Source organism: Ammodytes marinus (assembly GCF_949987685.1).
Source record: "Ammodytes marinus genome assembly, chromosome: 12".
Taxonomy (NCBI): domain Eukaryota; kingdom Metazoa; phylum Chordata; class Actinopteri; order Uranoscopiformes; family Ammodytidae; genus Ammodytes; species Ammodytes marinus.
The window spans coordinates 15,688,288-15,709,439 of record NC_137216.1 but is presented as its reverse complement, the minus strand read 5'-3'; the positions used below and the strand labels follow the sequence as shown (position 1 = coordinate 15,709,439).

Here is a 21,152-nt window from a genome sequence, read left to right as displayed (position 1 = left end):
AAGAGCATGTTGCATAAGGAGGGAGAGAGAGAGAATGAGAAAAAAACTGCTTTTTCACAGTAGCACTGGAAATTGTAGTTTGTGTCACTCATTGGTTTTGTTTGGACAGTCAGGAGTAGCCTTTTTTAGAGCAGTTTTGAAGTGTAGGCTCTTTTCTTGCATAGCAGAGGACCTGCCAGGCCTCTGTCTCTCTTGTGTTTTTTTGGCTCTTTCATAGTAGGTGCTCGTTTCCCTCTGGCCGGTTGGGTTTCACTGTGGTCGCCGTTGTTGCATCTTGGTTGTTGAGACATCTGCAGGCCAACCGCAAATATGAGGCGAAACTCGTCAAAACGATAGTTACCTTTTTTTTTTTTTTTTACTTCAATGGATTGGTGTTTCTAGTTTTTTATGGGGTGTTGCTAGATATTAATATTCAGTACCAGAAAAAACACAATTACACACATCACTGAGGGTGTACTGTGTCGTTAGTCATATCACATGGTGGTTGGATAGTATTAGGCTTTATTTTCCCCTTTTGTTTTCTGTTGATCTGGTGTCATTTACACTGATTTTAATAATGTAGTCTGGAAAAAGCAGTAGTTGGATTCTTTGCTTTTTTAATATTCATTCCTGTTAGATCACTACCAATAATACTAGCTGTTAAATTGTGGTGGGAAAAAATATCCTAGCTAGATTTTGAGCAGATTGGGGAATCAGAATGGAACATAAATAGATAGATAATTGAATCTGTGACATGCAAAGAAAAATGTGTTCAGAAAAGAGGGCATTCAACAACCATCTAAAACAATCTGTGGATTAACTAAGGAAAGATTTGGTAATCTGGTCAGATGTATGCAGAAGAACCACAGCAGTGTTTTTTGTGGTGTCTTGTTGTGAAATGAGAAAGAACACAAAGCATTGCATGAGCCTGTTGTAGGTATGTAGTATGTACTACACTTCATATAGCACTAAACTTTCAGTAGTGGTTTTACATGGATCCATTTCTTAACTGCATTTCACCATTTGGGAGATTCCTTTTGTTTCCTTAGTAGGTCACAACCCTCAAGGTCCTACATTTCATACGGGCCAAAAGGTCCCAAACACCTCAAGGTGATCGGTGACTGTGCGCCGGACAGACACAAGATCCATTCTTATCTCGTGGATCCATGCCTTTCTGGTGACAGCCATGCTGTTGTTTTGAGTTGTGAGTGAACTGTATTGCTGAGCAACCTGGATCTGAGCAATAAAGAATATTTGAAAAACACATACATTTACTGTTGTTTTATTATTTCAAGTTTGTTATATTTCACCTCTGAAATAGAAATCTGATCACACATGTATTATCCACACTGAATTACTCATTTATCTTTTTTTTAGAGAAACTGAAAGCAGACATAATTTTTCATATTAACCAAGATGAACAAAGAGTTTATTTTTAAATCAGCAGCATAGATGCCGTTGGACGAGAACACAAATCACATGGATTGAGAAAAGAGGCAGCAAAGAGAACTATTAAGCAGCAATTATAAGGCTTGCTATAACAGAGGCCTCACACTGCCTGATTTAACTGAACATTCCCTTTCAGATAAAAACCCAGCTCATTAAATATCATGACACAGTAAAACAAAGAATAACAATGTATTTCAACGGATTGACCGCTGAACATGACACTGAGGCCAAACTCTGGTTCCTTAATACTAGATTTTAAAAAGTGGAATGCAAAGAGGAAAAGTACAAAAAGAAAATCGTCCTGCACACAATTTATACCCAAATTGAAAAATTTGATTGTCAAACAAGAAAAATACAACTTCAGATTGCTGTGAACATAACCGGTACCTCAGTTACAAATAAAATAATTAACAGAAACCCAGAAATAAAACGAACAGTTATCCAAACCACTCCGGCCGCTATAAACCTGTGTAGGCCCTTTACATTGACATCAACTGTTCCAAGTGTTCATGATGGAGGTAGAAGTTTGACAGAGTCTATTACTGCAAGACAGGCACTTTTTTTCTTACACTGAAGCAATACTGTTACTGCATAACAAAAGTGCAAGTTCACCTAAAACCCTTCCCTTCAATAGATTGTACATTCACATATCTATGTACATACACTGTGCCCACAGAAGTTGTGGTTGAAGAAACACCAACATTTGGTGACACATTATACTTGGCTTTAAATCCAACTGTTCCACTTTGTCAGTCTAATAAAAGCTGCAATCCCTCTCCATCGCAGTAGTAGTAAGTATAGCACTCCTGATAAAAGAAACCTTTACACACTTGTTGTGTGCACAATGTTTCTTTCCTGAAGAGTCTCCACTTTGAATACATTCTGTCTCGAGGGCCCAAACTGAGTCCAAGAACAGGTCACTGGACCTTCTTATCCGCCATGAATCCGTTCTGCGACTGGGCGTCCATTTTGTGCCGCCTCTGACTGAAGGAGCGGATGAGCGCTCCGGGCAGCAGAGCCATGACGGCGATGGCCAGCAGCTGCAGCAGCCGCTCCCAGGAGAACAAGTCATCCAGCGACGACACCTCTGACAACATGGCGCCCGTCTGCACACAGATGAAGTTGTACGGCAGTAGGCCTATGAAAAACAGATCGAGAAAAAAAAACTGCCTTGACTCATACTATTATTTATTTGGAGAGTGGAGAGAGGTAAAAAACGCTTGATATTCCTGTTTGAATTCATACATTCCTGTGACTTGAAAAAGTACAAAAGAATATATACTTTTAATCTCCCTAGAATAACAAACTACAACATAAAAAGGGGTAACCGCATTAGGAGAAGGATTTGAAGATGGTTAGTCATATTTCTATCTTTTAACAATTACATTATTTATCATTCAAGAATGGAAAATGCTGTGTTGTTCTGATTCAGAGTGTGGGAGCTTCCCGAGTACACCATGACACATGACTGACAGCCCTAACAAGCCGTCAGTGGGCGGGTCCATGCGTGCTGCTTACCAATGAAGACTGAGCCGAAGAAAAAGGTGATGGGGATGTTGACAATCGGGGCCGACATGTTCAGAAACCAGTTTGGCGTCATGGGGAAGAATCTCAAGAAGAGCAGGAAGAAAAACAAACCGTCCTGATTTTCCTCAACCTACGGAATAGAGATGAGATGTTATCGTCTACCAAGGGAGTACACGCATGTTTCCTTTTTATACATTTCTATTTTCAGCATCAGAGTTATGTCATATTGGTTTACGATACTGTCATAAAAGGACAAAAACCTGGTGTCAAAATACAGTTACATTAATTATTGTATCCTTGTCTGTAGACTAGTTACCATCTTTGGTATAGGTGCATATTTATATTTGAGGTACTTTATATTCTCATACACAGTACAGCTTCATTGTCAGCATGTAGACTCACCTCTTCACATAGGTGTCATGTTCCCTATTAAATCATGTGATATTGCTGCATAACCCAATTGTCATAAAAACACTAAAAGATTGACATAACTTATCCAAAGAGATTAAACTAAGGGTGTATTCACACCTGCCGCGTTTAGTTCGGTTGGAACGAACTCAGGTGCACTTCCGTCTTCGGTGTGCATCTTGCAGGCAGGTGTGAATACAGCAATCGCACTTGGGGGCGGACCAAACAAGCGCTCCGAGACCCACTTGAAGAGGTGGTCTTTGTGCACTTCCAAACGCACTCTGCTGCAGTTCGTTTGTGGTGTGAATTTGGCCGGACTCGATCCGACCCAAATGCAGGAAGCACTGTGCCTTTTCTTTCTTTTCTTTTTTAATACATCGCCGTCAGCTTCACATTATGGGAAAGTGTTGTTGTCGCCATTATTAGGAAGATTAGTTGTGGTTTGACCGGGAGCCCCGAGCGAATATATTACATTTGATAGAGACGCGTAAACATGCTGATGTGTTCAGCGATCAGATGAAGGAGAGGGGAGCGTCTCCTGCACAGTGCCAACAAGTTCACGCTGCGCTTTGCATGAAGTGTGTGTTTTAATTTTTATTCCAATGTTAATGGGACCGTCAATACTATCCCCGTGTCAGTTTGGAGCTGAGCTGCGCCGAACTGACACCCAGCTGATACACAGCTAAATCAGCTGAGTGTCAGCTTGAGCCTATTCTTCTCGCGAGCCAGCAGCACAAATACAGTAAAAATTATGTTTAACATCGTAGGCTAAGCCACATAACGTGGCATTGTCATAGGGCTACATATTATAAACATATGAAACAACAATAATTTGATGTTTTTCTTCTTTATCTATAGGCTATATAGGCCTTTTTATTATTTTTAACCCCATATTATATCAATGATATATTTAGCTGTTTTCACTTTGTGCTTCCTGCTTCTCTCCACCCCAGAATGTCTGTCCAATGAATGAATGACCTCAGATCACGTGTGGTTTTGCTTCGTAATGCTGGTTCACTTGCAAAAGGGGCAATATGTGGACCACACCAAACAAAAAAAATGTAAACTCTACTTGGTCTGGACCAAAGCAAGTGAACTAGTGGACTTTCCCAGTGTGAATACACCCTAAAAGAAGGATATGTTTTCTCTAAGACCCTGAAAATTAAAGGTAAAGTAAGTGATTTATTTATGTTAATATAAGTGTTTAATCGGTCTTTATTTATTATGTAATCGGCAAATAAACTTTTCGGGGATCCCGAAACTGATATCCAATCACAAGAGAGAACGCTACACACCGGCACCCGTCTCACTGCCGGTGCACGCGCAGAGCGACAGATGGGTGAATGTTTATGTGCCTACAATGGCGGAGCAGGTAAAAATCCTTCCCAATGTCTGTTTTGATGGTTTTTATCATATTTTATCACACTTACTTATCTGAGATGATGCTGGATAACTCGCTGCTTGAAGACCGCAGTGCATTAATGTGGTGACGTAGGGACGAGGGAGAGGACTGCAAACTGCAGGAAGTTAGCTAAACTGACCATTCCGCTTACTGAACCTTTAAGAGTTTCTTTGGAAGCCATTTTCCATGTGCAGTACACTATGGTTGCGTTCCGAATCGCATACTCTTTCTTTTTTCTATTCTACATACTACATCCGACGATAAAAAGAATCTAGTTAGGATGCAGTAGACATACTATTGGGACATACTTTTCTCTCTTATTTCATCATAACATTGCGCCTTGATCTTGCCTCTTGCTTTTATATCCATCGCATCCCCGTTTGTTTTCATAACATGGACCTATAGGCTTCGTTGATGTTACGTCACTTCACGTGCGCACTGGATTGTGGGTCAGAATCGCCCAAATAGGATGCACTTTTCAACACTAACAATCTTGGCCGCATGAAGTAGACCATCCGGGTATTCTAACCATCCTAAATCTGGCCACAAGAATCGGGACATCCTAAATCTTTTTTCTACATACTATATAGTAGAAAGTATGCGATTCGGAACGCAACCTATGTGGCATGTCATTTGAGCACTTTTTGCACATTGTATGCATTGTGTGTAAGTTGAGGCATTGCGGCATATTTCTATGCACTGTACACAGAGCTTTTTTCTATCTCTACACACCTGGCAAAACAGTTAATTAATACAAATTGAGACCTAGACTTCCAAAGTTTAACTTCTCAATATTTGTTATCTTGAATGAGTTGTTTACATGGTGTCACGGATTTACCTTCCTCTGCAGTGCGGAGACTTTATCCGGGAAGAGGTTGACAATGTAGTGTTTCCCGAAGGCCTGGGACAGGAGGTAGCACATGGTGGAGCCAAACGTGGTGAGCACACAGGCAAGCAGCAGTCCCTCATAGGGTCCAAATATAGCTCCAGCTAGAATGTTCTTGACAATGACGAGTGAAAAAGGCCGGGGTTACTGAATATCTTACAAATTCACTGTATTCATCATTGTGGAAGGAAAGTACATACTCTGTGATCTAACAGTGCTTTCAAGTGCAAGATGGTGGGTCACTAAAACCAGCATGAGAGGTGTGTGTGTGTGTGTGTGTGTGTGTGTGTGTGTGTGTGTGTGTGTGTGTGTGTGTGTGTGTGTGTGTGTGTGTGTGTGTGTGTGTGTGTGTGTGTGTGTGTGTGTGTGTGTGTGTGTGTGTGTGTGTGTGTGTGTGTGTTTGTGCAGCCTCTTCTGTGTGCCGCACACTCTGTGACACACAAAGGCAAGTCTGATATCCCTTTGTTGTTTGAGCTAGCTGAATAAATATTTGTATCCTCTTCTAAAAAAACTGTTATTGCCTTGTTATCCAGCATCAAGTACAAATAACATCTGAAACCTCTTTTTGTAATATCCTTACCAGGAAGGAGGATCCAGGAATGGCAAAGGACTGTTTGTAGAGATATGCGCTACAGAAGAGGAGCAGGACATATCCTGTGTGCTCGGTCTTGTAAAACTGCAAGAGCTCTGACAGTTCCCTCAGCTCATCCAAGTCTGCGGGGAACTTCAAACTGAGAGAGCAACAACAATACAGTTTGTCACATCATCCAACCTTCTCTCATGAATATACGGTTGTGTCACGTAGACAATATGCAAAATAATAATGTGAATATTTAAATTTTTACCATGACATTATACCTTATAGTCCAGTTAGCTTGTCCCTGAGTAAAAACTGTTTGTGGTGAATGTGAGTCAATCGAAATCTTCAGTGCACGCGTATTCTGATCTTTATGGCAATGCGTTATGGCTCCAAGCTGCTGACAGGGAGTTATCTTAAGAGTTATCGAGGTATAAGGCCATGATAGAGGTTAGGACCATGGACCTAATAAAGGTTTAGGACACAGATAGCCCACTTTAGGCTTCCTCTAAATGTACTCTGTCATAACACCTTCACCTTATCTTGAAAAAGGAAAAGTAGTCATGTCTTGTGTGTATCCTTGCGCGATTTGTGGATCTATTTGATAAACAGGTATTGTATTTGTTGTGCTCGGATAGAATAAAAATGTCAATTGACTGCCTTTAGATATACGCTTTATGCTATTACAGCGCTTTTTTTTGGAAAGTGAGAAATCTGACTACCATTTCAATGCTTTTACCGTAAACATCAGAATGCACGATCACTCCGAATTTATGGTCGACTAGTTTGGTTTGACAGCAGTACCAGTTGGGTACGATAATAACATATGCTAACAATAGCTAGCGTTAGTAGCAGCAGCAACGTTACAGTCGCACAAAAAAATTATTATTGTGTGGAGTGACTATATCATCACCTTATCTCCTCGGAGCTGTCAGCGGGCTGCTCAGACTCCGCTGTGTCCACATGTTTCCCCTCGGCAGCCGGAGGAGGACGCCGTCGGGGCCCCGCAGGAAGATACAGGGACAGGGAATAAAGGTACAAGCTGGCAGCAGCGACAACAGCGAGCAGTCCTACAAGTGAGCGCATATTCCTCACTTTGAATTCAGCTCTTTCTTGTTGTCAGTGAGAGAGACGGAGAGAAGAGAGAAAACAATGGCATAGCGCTTCTTATTCTCTGAGGTTGAACAGCAGCTGGCCTCAGCCTCTGTATCGCATTACCGCCATCTTCTGGTGGTAGCACAGTTGACACCTACAGTAATAATAGGTTAAGTTAAGAGTTACAGTAGGCTATGTAGCACCTTTTAAATACAAAGGTACAAAGTAAAAACACAATAAGACAGTCAAAACAAAACAACGATAGCCTATATAAAACAAGAAACAATTGTTAATACTACATTGCATTATTTATATTCAGTCATGTTCTGAAAAATCTGTCCAAATATCTTCACCCTTTTCCACTTTTTGCGTAATCCACAAGGTTCCCCTTTTAGCCCTGATCTGTGACATTTTCCACCATGTCCCTATGTTCTGATATATATTTATTGGTACTTAAGTTTCTCAATTCTTCCCTTGTAAAGTGGGACGTTCAGATTACTGTGCCCTTGTTTTAATGTAGCCTACTATTCATTTACCACCTTGTATTTTCCTCCTCTCCCTCTCCCACTCGATTTAAGACTGAATGTATACGCAGTATATTTTCTGTGGTCCATTCACAAAAGGTGTTAGTTTGAAGAATAGAAATGGGTCTGCTGAGACAGGGATGAGTTGAGGTGGATAAAGTATTTTATTAGGATAAAATAACCCATCGCCTGTGTCAGACCAGGCTGGCCATGCCCGGTTAACCAATTCCATTATCCCAACCTTCCCTCTGCCTGTGTGTCTGCATATTTTAACCTGAGAATCTAAGTGAGCTGATTGGTCCTTAGGTCAGTAAGATCTGCCCCTCCTAACCCCTGATTGGTGGACCCTAACTATCTGGACACTGCCTACTGTTCAGAGGACATCTGTGGTAATCATGCCCTAGAGGCGATATCTCGTTGGGTGCCAGGAAGTCTGATCAATACTTTAGAACAGGGGTGTCCAAACTTTTTTCACTGAGGGCCACATACAGAAAAATCTACGAAGGGCCGGGCCACTTTGCAAAAATAATACATTTATCAGGACATGTAGCTGCTCTGATGTTTAGTTTCATAGTGTTTTCGTAAATTGTAATCCTTCTTCACGGCAACACTTTACTTGCACATTAAACAGATACATTCCCCCTCTTGTTAAATGCCATTGATACACCCAGTGTTTTCTGCTTTTGCGTCCAATGTCCAGCTGGGTGAAAATAGTAGCCAGCCGAGATCCCGCCTCTCCAAGGGGGGTCCGGGGGTATGCCCCCCTGGGAGATTTTTTAAAGTTTTTAAAGTGAAATGCATGAATCTGGTGCACTTTGAGAGGGAAATTAAGAGGCTAAAGCTGAAGAATTTTGTATGAAAAAAAATGGAGACACTGTGCCAGATGAATTAGAAGCTATTGGAGAAGGACACATGGATTTTCCATAATAATATTAATTTAAAATAAAATATTATGTAGGGTCCTCTGGGATGGGCTTGGTGCTCTTTTTCTTTTATGGGACATATTTCTCTGTAATATAATGAGTGCATTTAAATTATTTAAAAATTAAAAGGGCCATATTACATTATATTTTTAAAATGTGCCAGGGGCCAATCAATCAGTTTTGACACCCCTGCACTAGTGGGTTAACTTAGAAATGCAAAAAAAAATAAAAAATATTATTATTTTTTTTTTTCAAAGGGCCATATTACATTATATCTTTAAAATCGGCCGCGGGCCAATAAAAAGCGGGCCGCAGTTGGCCCGCGGGCCGTAGTTTGGACACCCCTGCTTTAGAACAATCCTTTTAGCCAGGGGCCAATAAATTAGCTGTTAAATCTTAACCAGACTGTCCTAAATTGCCTTCACAAAAAGAGTCATCCCGGAGCCTCCTATTGTGTGCATACTGAATAATCTACAGAAATCTTCCCTACAGGCATCCTCCACTAAGCAATCCACATTCCTCTCCTTGCTCCATTTCTAAGCAGAATGAGACACTTTAAAACAGTATAATGTCCTCCTGAAACAGTATAAACTTAATATAAAATGTTTAGTAACATAATACACTATATGTATTTTGATTAGTCTGTCTGCTGATCCGACTACTGGTTACACTGTTGCCCTTTCCCTCAGATGTTTTCAAGGTACTTCTATTCAAACAAGGAGATTTTCTATAACATATGATATTAGCATACATTAAGCAGACACATAATCACATTGCATCTTGTTCGTTTTTTTTCTTTCTCTTTTTCCCATTCCCTCTTATTTTGAAAGTTAAGGGATGATTTCCTCGACATATAACCTAAAGGAACAATTCATTATTTAGGTTTATCAGTGGCATGAAATGCAAATACTCAAGGAAACTAAAATCAGTTTAAATAGTAGGCCTACTTTATTTATTTTTTTATTTATTTTTACATACAGGCTACTTGACAAAATCTATAGCCTACCTCCCACCCTTAAAAATATATAACATTTGTTTGCTTATTTCCCCTCTGTGAGGAGCTGCAGCTGCATTATCTGCAGCAGGATCTTTAGATTTAGGCTACCCATAAAAACTTGACCGTGCGTTTACATTTATTTAAAGCCTTACTATAAAACTTGCTCACTCAATATTTTTATATTTATTTGCCTTAAATTGAAGTAATAAGAGTATCTACCACACAGGGATCAACAGGGATAAGCAGGTGCTTTTTTATTAAAGGAATACTTCACCCATACAGAACCGGCGTTCTATCATTATAACATCGCTTTTATAATATAATGATTGAGGTTTTTCTTCCTTCAGTCTTTCCTCAGTCTTCCCTTGGCCTAGCTGTCTGTTAATCCTAACCCTACTACATTTGTACTAGTGTAATGTCACACTAGTAAAATGTAGGGACAGTGAGACCATAAGCTCCCTGCCTTTTCTCAGGCTAGGATGAACCGATTTAAAAAATGTTTGCACAAAATACATAGCATCTCAGAGTTCAATACACCTTCATATTCCCACCGGTGAAGTAGGTCTTTAATGTACTTTGATTCCTTAGTGGTACATGTATTCTTGTGTGAGCAGACGACGCTGAAGTTTGTAAACAAATGCTATAAAAAATATATAGGCTATAAAAAACAGGTGCTATTCTCCTTTTACCAGTAGTCTAATGGTAGGCTATCACGTTGGTTGGATGACTTATCTCTATAAACTCAATAAAAAACGGTGGCATTTCTCCTGTTAAAAATGGTATCGCTTTAGTTTTCTGTTGAGCTCCAGGCCTGATGGGGGCGCGGATGCCCCGAGTGGTCTCAATCAACCACCAACGTGTGTTTTGTTGTGTGTTGTGTGTTTGTACGTCACAAACCAACAAAGAAGAGGACGCTCAGGGAGTAGGCATGATTCCGTGTAGGGAAAGGGCGATAAAGGTGAAAAAGTTCTGGTGAAGTTACAAAGTTCATTCTTTGACAGGAGAAAGCAGCAGCTCGTGGCGTTGGACGGACTGTCTCGATGGCGCAGTTTGCTCGTGTGTCTGGGTCTGTCGGCCTGATCACTCTCCAAAACCCGCCTGTCAACGCTCTGAGGTGAGCTACAGTCACTTAACAAGGCTGCAAGAGGTTCTTCAACATAAGATTCCAGATGTTCACGTGTTTTTTTCTTGTGGTCAAGTCACCCTACTGTAAAGTCGTAGGCCTATAGAAGCATTGGAGGTGTAGCTCTCCCAAACTTGCACAATAAAACAAGATAAAAACACGATTGGTCAGTATAAGATTATATTGCCAGAGGGTGGCATCAATCTATGCCAATCTGTGCGTTAATCTATGATTTAAATTTTCAGGAAGGCCTATTTGCACTTCACTTGAATATTTTCATAAATACAACTTAGTAGAGCTATTTCTACTCTACCACATTCCCAGACATACATTTTTTTTTATTACTCTACTATAATTAGGCCTATCCCACATCAGTCATTGTATACTTTGCAGATTAAGTTTTTATAATTAAAAAAAACTCCGTGAGGATTGTGAAAAACTTTAGAACGCAGTTTTTACTTGTATTGCTACAGTGTTGCACAACCTTTTTCTGCTGGACTGGTCAATGAGTAGCACTACTGGAATCCATGAATGATTTACTTATGAATTGATCAAAACTGCTCAAAAGTTAAGACTTTTCAAGAGTGGAACCACAGAAAGTAAGCGTTATTTTTAAATAACATACTTATTAAATCAAATATATTGTTGTTCAGTGCATTTTTATATTAAGAGGTTGTTTTTTAAATTAGGAGAGAACAAGTGGAGCAGAAATGTCTGCACTGCCCTTTTAAAAGCTTGATTAAACATGTAACATTCTAATGTGTAATATTGTAAATCCAGTAAAATGTGTCTTATTTTCCTACAGTGCAGCAGTGAGGCAGGGCATCGTCGACACAGTGAACAGAGCGCTCAGTGACCCGAAGGTGAAGTCTGTGGTCATCTGTGGCCAGAATGGAATATTCTGTGGGGGTATGGACGTTTTTGTTGTTGTTAGTTTTTTCTTTTCATGTTCCATTTCCCTGTTGATTCACAATAACAGCACTACCTCAGATGGGCAGTTGCTACTTTCAGGTGTAAACTCTCGTCGCTGAGCCCTGAGAGATCTGTCAGATATGAGATTTTTCGTATTACTTTTGAAGAGGCATCTCTGAAGGTGACATTTTGATTTTGGCAAATTAAAATAAATATAATAATACAAAACATTTTAAGCACATTAGTATTTTTTGGATTTAAAAATGTTAAATTTGTGTGTGTATTGTACTTCTTTTAATTGCTATATAACACACTTACAAATGAATACAAATGCTTGAGGGCTTTTCTTTAGCTCCAAAGCAAAGCGGTGCAAAAACTAAGCAGATGTTAACATTTTAATTAATGTTGTGTTTTGGCAATGTGTGTGTGATAAAACCAGAGGGGGTATCACTATCACTACACTTGTTTTATGTGAATTTAAACAGAGTTTTATCCAGAACACGCAGAAATGCTTCATTAACAGCATTCACAGAAATGCCTTCCCTGGTGCTGATGGGAGCAATCCTGTTATGATCAAATAAAAAGCCAATTACCACATGCCAGGAGGCTTGTATGAATATTACTCAAAACAGTTCATGTTTATTAAATTTCACACAGTTGCAATTGTTATTTACTAAAGACAAACTGACACCTCATGGTGAGCGTTGATTTCCTCAAAGCATCTTTATCCAGAGGAAAATATTTTTTTGGCACCAGTCTGTCTGAACCCCCTGATAACATCCTTACTTCATTTGAATTTGTGTTTTATAATAGGGGCGGACATCAAGGAGTTTGGGACAAATATGTCCGGGCCTCCACTGGTGCCGATGATCCACAGCATTGAGGCTGCCAACAAGCCGGTGGTTGCGGCCATAGAGGGAAGCGCTTTGGGCGGAGGCCTTGAGTTGGCGCTCGGCTGTCACTATCGAATCGCCCACTCTAAAGTAAGTCTATGCCTCAGATCTCTCTCTGATTAAGACTTTTGATTGATGAAGACTTTTCTTCCTTCTTGGCCATGCAATAATCCATGCAATGATTTTACCTGTCGGGGAATGCTGTTTCTCTGTGAAAGTCATGCAAACCCACACCGTTCAGAACCTTCCATTCATCAAACTTTGTCCTTTCAGGCCAAACTTGGGCTCCCAGAGGTGACTCTGGGTCTGCTGCCCGCTGCAGGAGGATCCCAACGTCTGCCAAGGCTCATCGGGGTCCCAGCTGCACTAAACCTCATCACCACAGGTAGCAAAGACTGGGGGCCTATCCGAAAACTTTTTTTTTCATAGGAAATTTCCTTTCCTATCGAGATGAACCGGAAGTACTCGGCGGATAGGTGATCCGAATTCCCAAAATGCTTAGGAAAGGCATAGGAAAGGAGCCTCGATTCATCCTTTAACCCTCCTTTAGCATAGGTTACTCCTGACCAACCTATGCTAAAGGAAAGGAGATAGTGGTATCCCATAATCCTTTACGGCGGCAAGATTTAAAGCAACAAGCCACCGCCGGAGTTTACCGACTCTACACGAATACGAACGAGAGGCAAAACAGAAGAGAGGAGAGGAGAAGAGAAGAGAGGAAGATTTAATTCAGCTAAAACAAAATACCCCCCCCCCCCATTAAGATAATAAAGAACTCATAAAAGACCAATCATAACTTAGTTATTTTCGTAGCACATAATTTACACCATAAGAAAATAAAATACCAACTTCACATTTAATGAAGTTACTGGGGGCAGTTCATTTCAACATTAACACAAGTGTAGCCTCTTTTTATTCCACATGTGAATTGGGATATAAGGAAGTGATTCTCACTCTGTTGGCGACAACCTGATTAAAATCAATATGAAAAGAACACATGGATCAAACGAGCGCTTGTTGTAGTCAATTTTCGGAGAATAGTGTAGTTTCACGCTAGTGACTCACGTCAGCAATACTCGCCGTCGCGCAATGACGTCGGTTAGGAAAGGTGGAGTCGAATTCATTTGAAACAGCGCTGTCCTTTCCTATGTTCGATAGGAAGCACCTTTCATCTCTCCTTAACCCCGATGACGTTTAGGGGTTAAGGCATAGGAAAGGAGGCTTATAGGTTAGGAGATTGGACTTTTCGGATAGGCCCTGGTTCTCCTTGCCTTACTGTTAACGAGTTGACAATAGCAGTAGGCATGGGATGGTATTAAAACTTCATGTCATGATTATCCTGTCCAAAATAATTGCAGATCTTATCCCGATAATCATCAAAATGTTGGTTTTATTGCATAAGCCTTTAAGCCATGGTTACAAGTTTAGGATTTAGTTATGGCTTGAAATGGTAATTCGAGGTTATTCTAAATAATTCAGGAGTTCAATATAGTACTGTATATGTCAGCAACCTAGACTTTTGCTTTTTAAAGTCACTCGTGGAAATAATCACGATTATCCTGCAAATAGAAACTCACAACAATCAACATATTGTGAGTGCTCTCTTTATATTTATTATTTTAATCACAATTCACAATAATATTTGATATTGTCCATTCCCTAAATAGAAGTTTAGACAATTTTAAAGTATCAAAGCAGATGCATGGAAGTTTCAAAGTGTTGTGTTTTGCACCCACATTGTGTTTTAGCTGTGGTTCAATAATATTGCATATTATAGTTGTTGGAATCGATTATTTAGATTGCCTTGGCAGAGCTGTTGATTGTACATAAACGCTGTGCACAGCTGTTGTTACCTAGAGATTGGCAGTCAACTCTGATGACCAGCAGAGGTCAGCATTTGTTCAGTTTGACCAGGGAAGCCTGTGTCTGTGATTGACTGCTCTGATTATTTCTTACAACAAAAAATAATTCAGGCAAACTGGAATCATTTATCCTTTTATTTATATGGCATTTTTATTTAGCAATGTCCAAATACAACAGGAGATTTCTGCCATTATACTGCATGCTTTTTAACCACTGGGCTAATATAATCCTAATAATTATATTAATAATATAATTATATTAATAATATAATTATTAGTCCTAATAATTTGAAATGTCACACGTCCCCTTCATGTCTCCCACAGGCCGCCATGTTACTGCCGCTGAGGCTCTGCAACTCGGAATAGTGGATCAGGTGACCGATGACAACACTGTGGATGCAGCTGTGAAGTTTTCCCTGTTGTGTGTTGCAGGTGAGACATGATAAAAGAACATAGACAATGCAAGGTTATTTAAAACTCATCCTTCACTGGTTTAAAAAATGATCTCGGTGAAGGGAAGAGAAATTCCTCCCAGAACAGTTATTTTGGGGGCGAGTCAGACATCAAGAAGTGCATGTAGGTTGAGGAAGTCAAAGGAAGCAGAAAAAAACACAGCAGGCAGATTCCTCCACCACAGCAGCCTTAAATGTTTCATGGCTCTCCGAAGGGCCCTCTGATGTCTTCACCGCTGTTGCTGTATTATTCAGAAGGGCGAAAAGGGACAAACCGTTGTAGAATATTAATAATTTGCCCCAGCCAGACATTTAGGAGGATCAGGATTTCCCCCGTGCACGTGAATAACATTTACCAAACTGATTGGATAGGAATGATTTCACAGTCTGTGTAAACAAATGTCGTAAATAATACTGACGGACAACACTGGTAGGCTAAAACGCCACATAGGAATGATTTATTTATTCTTCTGACATGCTTTCATTTTTACACTGCCGCAGAGGATGATTTTATTCTTTATAAACAATTCATCAGCAGTAAAATGTATGAATATTTTATATTTTATTTTACTTTGACATTTTAGGAAATAAGCTCATTTGCTTTATTGCTGAGAATACGATGAAAAGGTTGATACCACTCTCACTCTAAAACTTGCACTAAAACCAGCAGTTTCTTAGCTTAATTTAGCGTAAAGAATGAAAGCAGCCTGAAAAGGCTTGCCAGGCTATGTCCACAGGTGAATAATGAAATAGTAATACTACAACCCTCTTTTTAAAGCCTACATCATGTCTTGATCTATGCTGAAACCAAGATGTAAAAACAGCAAATTGTTTTTCGCTAGATTATTTCATGGTCTGATGAACGGAGCCAGGCTAGCTGTTTCCCTCTGCTGTCAGTCTTTATGCTAAGCTAAGTTAAGTGTACCCTGGCCTTGGCTTCATGTTTAAATATATAAATATGAGAGTGATATCAAACTTCTCATCAAACTCTCGGCAAGTACGAGAATATGGGTTTTCTCCTTTTAAGCATTGAGGAATGTTTGAACCCCTCTGGTATAGTGAACTAATACAAATAGCACAATTGGTGTTTGGTTTTGTGTCATATTTAGTTCTGCCTTTTCTTGGCAGAGCCTACTTTGAATCCTTTGCATGAAATGAACATGAGCGGAGGTTTTCACCTTTTGTAACTTGCCAATGACGACTCATTTTTTAAGATTTAAATATGTAGGAAAACTGTTTCGTTTATGCAAGACAATATGCCTCTAACAAACTGATTCACTACGCCCGTGCAAAATGTCAACAGTAATTCTTCAGTAAAACAGCATTTTACAATGAAGAGGTGATGGCAGTCTTGTTCTTTTTACAAATGCATTTTTTCCACACAGCACTGCCAAGAGGACATTGAGTGGGTGAGAGTGTTGTTGTTAATTCTGACGCTTAGAGCGAGTCAGACAGAGAAGCCAACAGCATACAAGATGGGAGATTTGAGGAGATAAGGACCTAAATCTGTGGAGATCTCGACAGATACTCCAGTCTTGGGTCAATTGGCAGTGGGTGTTGATCAGGGACAAGGATCTTGTGTCTAAATTTACAGACCAAGTGTGAATGTTTGTGACACCAAGCTTGCACTGTGCTGGTGAGTCAACCAGCACAGGCTAGATTTAGTCTGTCACATTCAACCATCCATACACGCAAACACAAAAACACTACAGAGCAGTGAAGCCGGGCGCATTGTGTATTTATGTAGGCAAAAAGCAGTTTGTGTGCTTAAAATTGATGCACGTGTGGGCACAGACACACACACACAAAAGCCCACACATGCACGGTTTCAAGTCTCGGCGGGTGGCGAGATTAACTTTTTTGTTGCAACATCTGCCTGCTACATCTGTCAGGGCAACCAGGTTTTCCACTCGCCACTCGACAAATCCATCGACACAGCTCAACCATTTACAGATTAACCGCTGCAATAATGCCCTCCTAAAGTACATTGGAATCACATTTGCACAGCCACACAGCATCTTAATGACGTTTCGTTGTGGACACAAGTTGCATTTAACTGACCTGAAATCACCTTAACCATTCACAGTTTTTTTTGTGAATTATAGACTTAATAGTAGAGGACATACTTTCTAGTTTTTGATCAGATTTGAACAGATCAGAAGTGGCTGCTGTCCCTTTAAGCTTTGCCATGGTGACCCAATTTCTGGCCCAGACCCATGGCTGAGTGTAACTCGGTGGAGCTGTGAAGGATTCTGAAAACTGTCTCATGTAATCATGTCAAGAGGAGACAGGAATGTGCATTACGTTGCTTTTTAACAAGGTTGTAGCACAGTGGCCTTCTTCCCCACTCTCCTTGTTCCCGAGGCTTAAATCACTGCAGACCGAAATGCCTGGTGTTGTAAGGTTTTTAGGCTCCAATATTAAATCTTCTTGTGTAGCTTAACCTGGAAAAATTGTTGCTTTTCATTTCAGATCTGTGTTATCCAAGGTGAACTGTCAGAGCCCCTGCACTGGCAGAGCCCCTCCAATTATCTGGGAAATGGTCTGTCAAATCACCCTGCTCTTAAGAAGCTTGTGGGGTTATCTAGTGATCGAGTGGATAATAATACCTAGACTGAGGGCCCGACTGATAAATTAAAGAAAGTGGGAAAGAGGCGGTAGTAGTGGGGAAAAGAGGATGCACTTTTCAGTTTAGAAAATAAAATGATGTCGGTGTACTTGTAAAATAAGTGCCATTCCAGAGTGAATTTTTGATTTTCTTTTAAACAAAAGAAACTGCAGGGGAGAACGGGAACTTCTCCGGAGTCATTTTCTTCTTCCATGTTCTTATTTCAGCTCAGTCACTGGATGCCCGTCGCATCAGCTCTTTTCCGTGTCCACCCTTGTCCGATATTGATGCTGTCTTTGAGGAGGCTATGCAGAAGGTGCGTCGCAGTGCCCGCGGTGCCATTGCGCCGGTTGCGTGTGTCCAGGCTGTGCGGGCGGCTGCCACCCTGCCCTACGCTGAGGGCATGGAGAGAGAGAGGGAGCTGATGGCCACTCTGTTCACCTCAGGCCAGGCGCGAGCCCTGCAGTACTGCTTCTTCGCTCAGAGAGCCGTGGGCAGGTGGAGCACGCCCACTGGAGCCCGCTGGGACATGAGCAAGCCCGGGCCGGTACGCAAAGCAGCTGTCATTGGTAAGAGCTTTAGGCTTCTAATGCAATGAAGGGTCAGCAATTCTCAAGACAATGCTTGTTGACAAAATAACTTATTCGTCAAAATCTGTGAATATCTCCTCATGTTCCATCCACTACCTGTCCGTACTGTGTGTGTGCTGAAATAAAATACAGTGTTAATACACAGTCAAGGCTCAGTAAAGGGGCATGTTGCTATCTATGGTGGGCCCTGTTCGTTCACATAGCCTAGGCTGTGTATTAAGACCAGATATTTTTTCAGTGCACACTGTACGGACTGATTCACTGATTTTGACAAAGGGTGATTCTGACAACAAGCTTTCTCCAAGAATCGCTGACTCCACCTTTTAATTAAATGAGGCATTTGGCTGTGCTATCAATATGCACGTCGTCCACTCATCAGGCAAGCCATGTGGCATCACCAAATTCACGCTGCCTGTGGAAATTTAGCCCTGATTTACAGTTCAGCTGTGAATGGATGAACTCCCTCTTCCCTTCAGGGAGGACATGCTCTGGATATGAGGAGCTCAGCAGCTTGTGCATTAAAATTGCAAGCTTTGGAAAAAAACTATGTGCTGCAAGTCTTAAGCTATTTACAGTCTAGGGTTGTATATAGTGGGCTAAAAATAATTTCCTGTGATTTATACTTGTGTATAAACCATAGACTGTATAGATATATACTGCGATTTTTACTTTGGTCAGCTATTTCTGTAATATTTGTGTGATTTGCTGTTTGGGGGTAATTTTTCTTTAGTCATGGTGTGAATCTCTTCCTCTAAGGTCTTGGCACCATGGGGAGAGGCATAGCCGTGGCCCTGGCTCAGACCGGGCTGTATGTGGTCGCTGTGGAGACCCAGGAGAAGCAGCTGATGGAGGCAAAGCAGGCAGTGTCTGGTATGCTGCAGCGAGGGGCCAAGAGACGCGGGACGGCTCCTGCGCTCTACAACATCCAATACAGCCAGGATATCCAGGCTGTAGCAGACGTGGACCTAGTCATCGAGGCTGTGTTTGAGGACATGACCCTGAAGGAAGGCGTCTTCCGGCAGCTGTCGGCCGTTTGCAAACCAGGCACCTTCATATGCACCAACACGTCATCCCTGGATGTGGACCATCTGGCCTCCCAAACCCCCAACCCAGAGCTGGTGGTGGGCATGCACTTCTTTGCTCCGGCCCATGTCATGAAGCTCCTGGAGGTGGTGTACGGTCCACGGTCCTCTCCTCAAGCCGTGGCCACCGCCATGCAGCTGGGGAAGAAGATGGGTAAAGTCAGTGTGGCTGTAGGCAACTGTCGGGGCTTTGTGGGGAATCGCATGCTGAAGCCTTATGTGGAACAAGCTTTCTTCCTGTTGGAGGAGGGAGCCACACCTGACCTGGTAGACGGAGCACTGGAGGAGTTTGGTTTTGCCATGGGCGTGTTCAGAATGTCCGACCTCTCTGGACTGGACGTGGGCTGGAGAGTCAGGAAGGCAGACGGGCTGGTGGAGCCTGCCGTGGCATCAGGGCGATCCCCTAGAGTCCGTCAAGACCGCAGGTACAGCCCCCTGGGAGACCTGCTGTGTGAACAGGGAAGGTTTGGCCAGAAGGCCGGGCGGGGATGGTACCAGTATGACCAACCCGGAAGTCGGGTTGCCAGGTCTGACCCTTGGCTTCAGGGCTTTCTGGAGGAGTACCGAGCCCGGCACGGCCTGGTGGCACGCCGCATAGACCAGCAAGAGGTGCTGGAGCGCTGCCTCTATGTCATGGTCAACGAGGGCTTCCGTATCCTGGAGGATGGCATAGCTGCGGGACCAGAAGACATCGACACCATCTATGTGTCTGGCTACAGCTGGCCCAGGCACCGCGGAGGCCCCATGTTCTACGCTGCCATGGTGGGGCTGCCCAAGGTCCTGGAGAGGCTGGAGCATTACCAGCAGGCTCACCCTGATGTGCCCTACCTGCAGCCCTGCGGTCTCCTCAGGAGACTGGTGGCCAGTGGGAGCCCACCTATCCACAAGTGGAGGGAAGTCATCAAGAAGCTCCACAGCCAGCTTTAAATCTCGAACTGTCCAGCTTTAATCTCTGTAATCACTTTGATGATGAGGACCTATTCTGTAGCTGTCTGCTTTATACTTGCTTTATAATTATTTGATCTTTCTGATATTGTATACTTTGTGATTATGGATGTGATAGGAAGCTGTTGTGTTTTCTGTGATTAATCATCAAAATATCTCCAACTGTGGGCCTACACTGAGGTACCATGTTATCAGCTACTCATACACAATGTTATGCATTTCAATACAACAGATTTGCACTAAATCCTGTCCTTGTGAAGCTTACCAAGTTTTTGTTGACGCTGTATGACAGATTGGATTAAATGTCCAATGTATTGATTGCATTGCATACAATCTGCATATTAAACTTTTTTAAAGCATCAAATGAGTCATGCAGAAGAGAAGATTTAACTGATTTTCCTATATTAGGATTGCTTTGTTATTAATTATTCATAATTAATACATGTCTTACCAGTGTATGTAAGCTACAATATGTAATGATAAAAAAAAATCTTTCAGCTGGTGCCAAAATAAAGACTTGTTATACATGCAGATTTGGCTTCTCATTCCAACCATCAGTGTTTCCAGGTGTCAGCTGCTGGTAGCATTTCATTAGATTTTTTCTTCAGTCAAACATTTCTCACTAGAGAAAAAAAGAAATGCTTCTCCATGTGGTGTATGTGTGTGTAAATGTGTCTGTGTGTGTGTCCTCTTCCCGTATTGTGCTGACCCAGCTGCATTGGCGAGAGAGGAAACTAAGCGCTAAACTGCTTTTATAAATCAATGGCTCACTCCCAGAGAAACCTCTTCATGCCGAGCTATGAGCAGCTGTTGGGGATGCCACCTAGCGGCAGCAGGCTCCAGGCCCGAGCAGCTGGATTTGACAGTGTGATGCTCCATTTTGTCTGCAACTATACTCTTTCTGGACCTTTCATCATT

General features: G+C 41.6%; 2 protein-coding genes across 2 annotated transcripts; one reads left to right on the top strand and one right to left on the bottom strand.

The window, feature by feature from the left end:
* Positions 1-1,310: 1,310 nt before the first annotated feature.
* tmem41aa (transmembrane protein 41aa) lies at positions 1,311-7,376 on the bottom strand. Its single transcript, XM_080037817.1, has 5 exons — positions 7,142-7,376; positions 6,232-6,382; positions 5,604-5,765; positions 2,947-3,085; positions 1,311-2,566 (listed from the first exon to the last, which is right to left on the bottom strand). Exons 1-5 carry the CDS (start codon positions 7,312-7,314, stop codon positions 2,346-2,348), a joined length of 846 nt encoding a protein of 281 aa, XP_079893943.1. The 5' UTR covers positions 7,315-7,376; the 3' UTR covers positions 1,311-2,345.
* A 3,300-nt stretch (positions 7,377-10,676) lies between these two features.
* ehhadh (enoyl-CoA, hydratase/3-hydroxyacyl CoA dehydrogenase) lies at positions 10,677-20,734 on the top strand. The gene is made up of 7 exons (XM_080038021.1): positions 10,677-10,881; positions 11,696-11,799; positions 12,616-12,785; positions 12,969-13,080; positions 14,882-14,989; positions 17,845-18,186; positions 18,964-20,734. Exons 1-7 carry the CDS (start codon positions 10,808-10,810, stop codon positions 20,214-20,216), a joined length of 2,163 nt encoding a protein of 720 aa, XP_079894147.1. The 5' UTR covers positions 10,677-10,807; the 3' UTR covers positions 20,217-20,734.
* Positions 20,735-21,152: the final 418 nt, after the last annotated feature.

Coding starts and splice junctions, on each gene's coding strand:
- tmem41aa (XM_080037817.1), bottom strand. CDS start 7,314: ATGCGCTCACTTGTAGGACTGCTCGCTGTTGTCGCTGCTGCCAGCTTG. Junction 6,383..7,141: donor GACAGCTCCGAGGAGATAAG/GTGATGATATAG, acceptor TTGCTCTCTCAG/TTTGAAGTTCCCCGCAGACT. Junction 2,567..2,946: donor CTTCGGCTCAGTCTTCATTG/GTAAGCAGCACG, acceptor TGTTTTTCATAG/GCCTACTGCCGTACAACTTC.
- ehhadh (XM_080038021.1), top strand. CDS start 10,808: ATGGCGCAGTTTGCTCGTGTGTCTGGGTCTGTCGGCCTGATCACTCTC. Junction 11,800..12,615: donor GAATGGAATATTCTGTGGGG/GTATGGACGTTT, acceptor GTTTTATAATAG/GGGCGGACATCAAGGAGTTT. Junction 18,187..18,963: donor ACGCAAAGCAGCTGTCATTG/GTAAGAGCTTTA, acceptor TCTTCCTCTAAG/GTCTTGGCACCATGGGGAGA.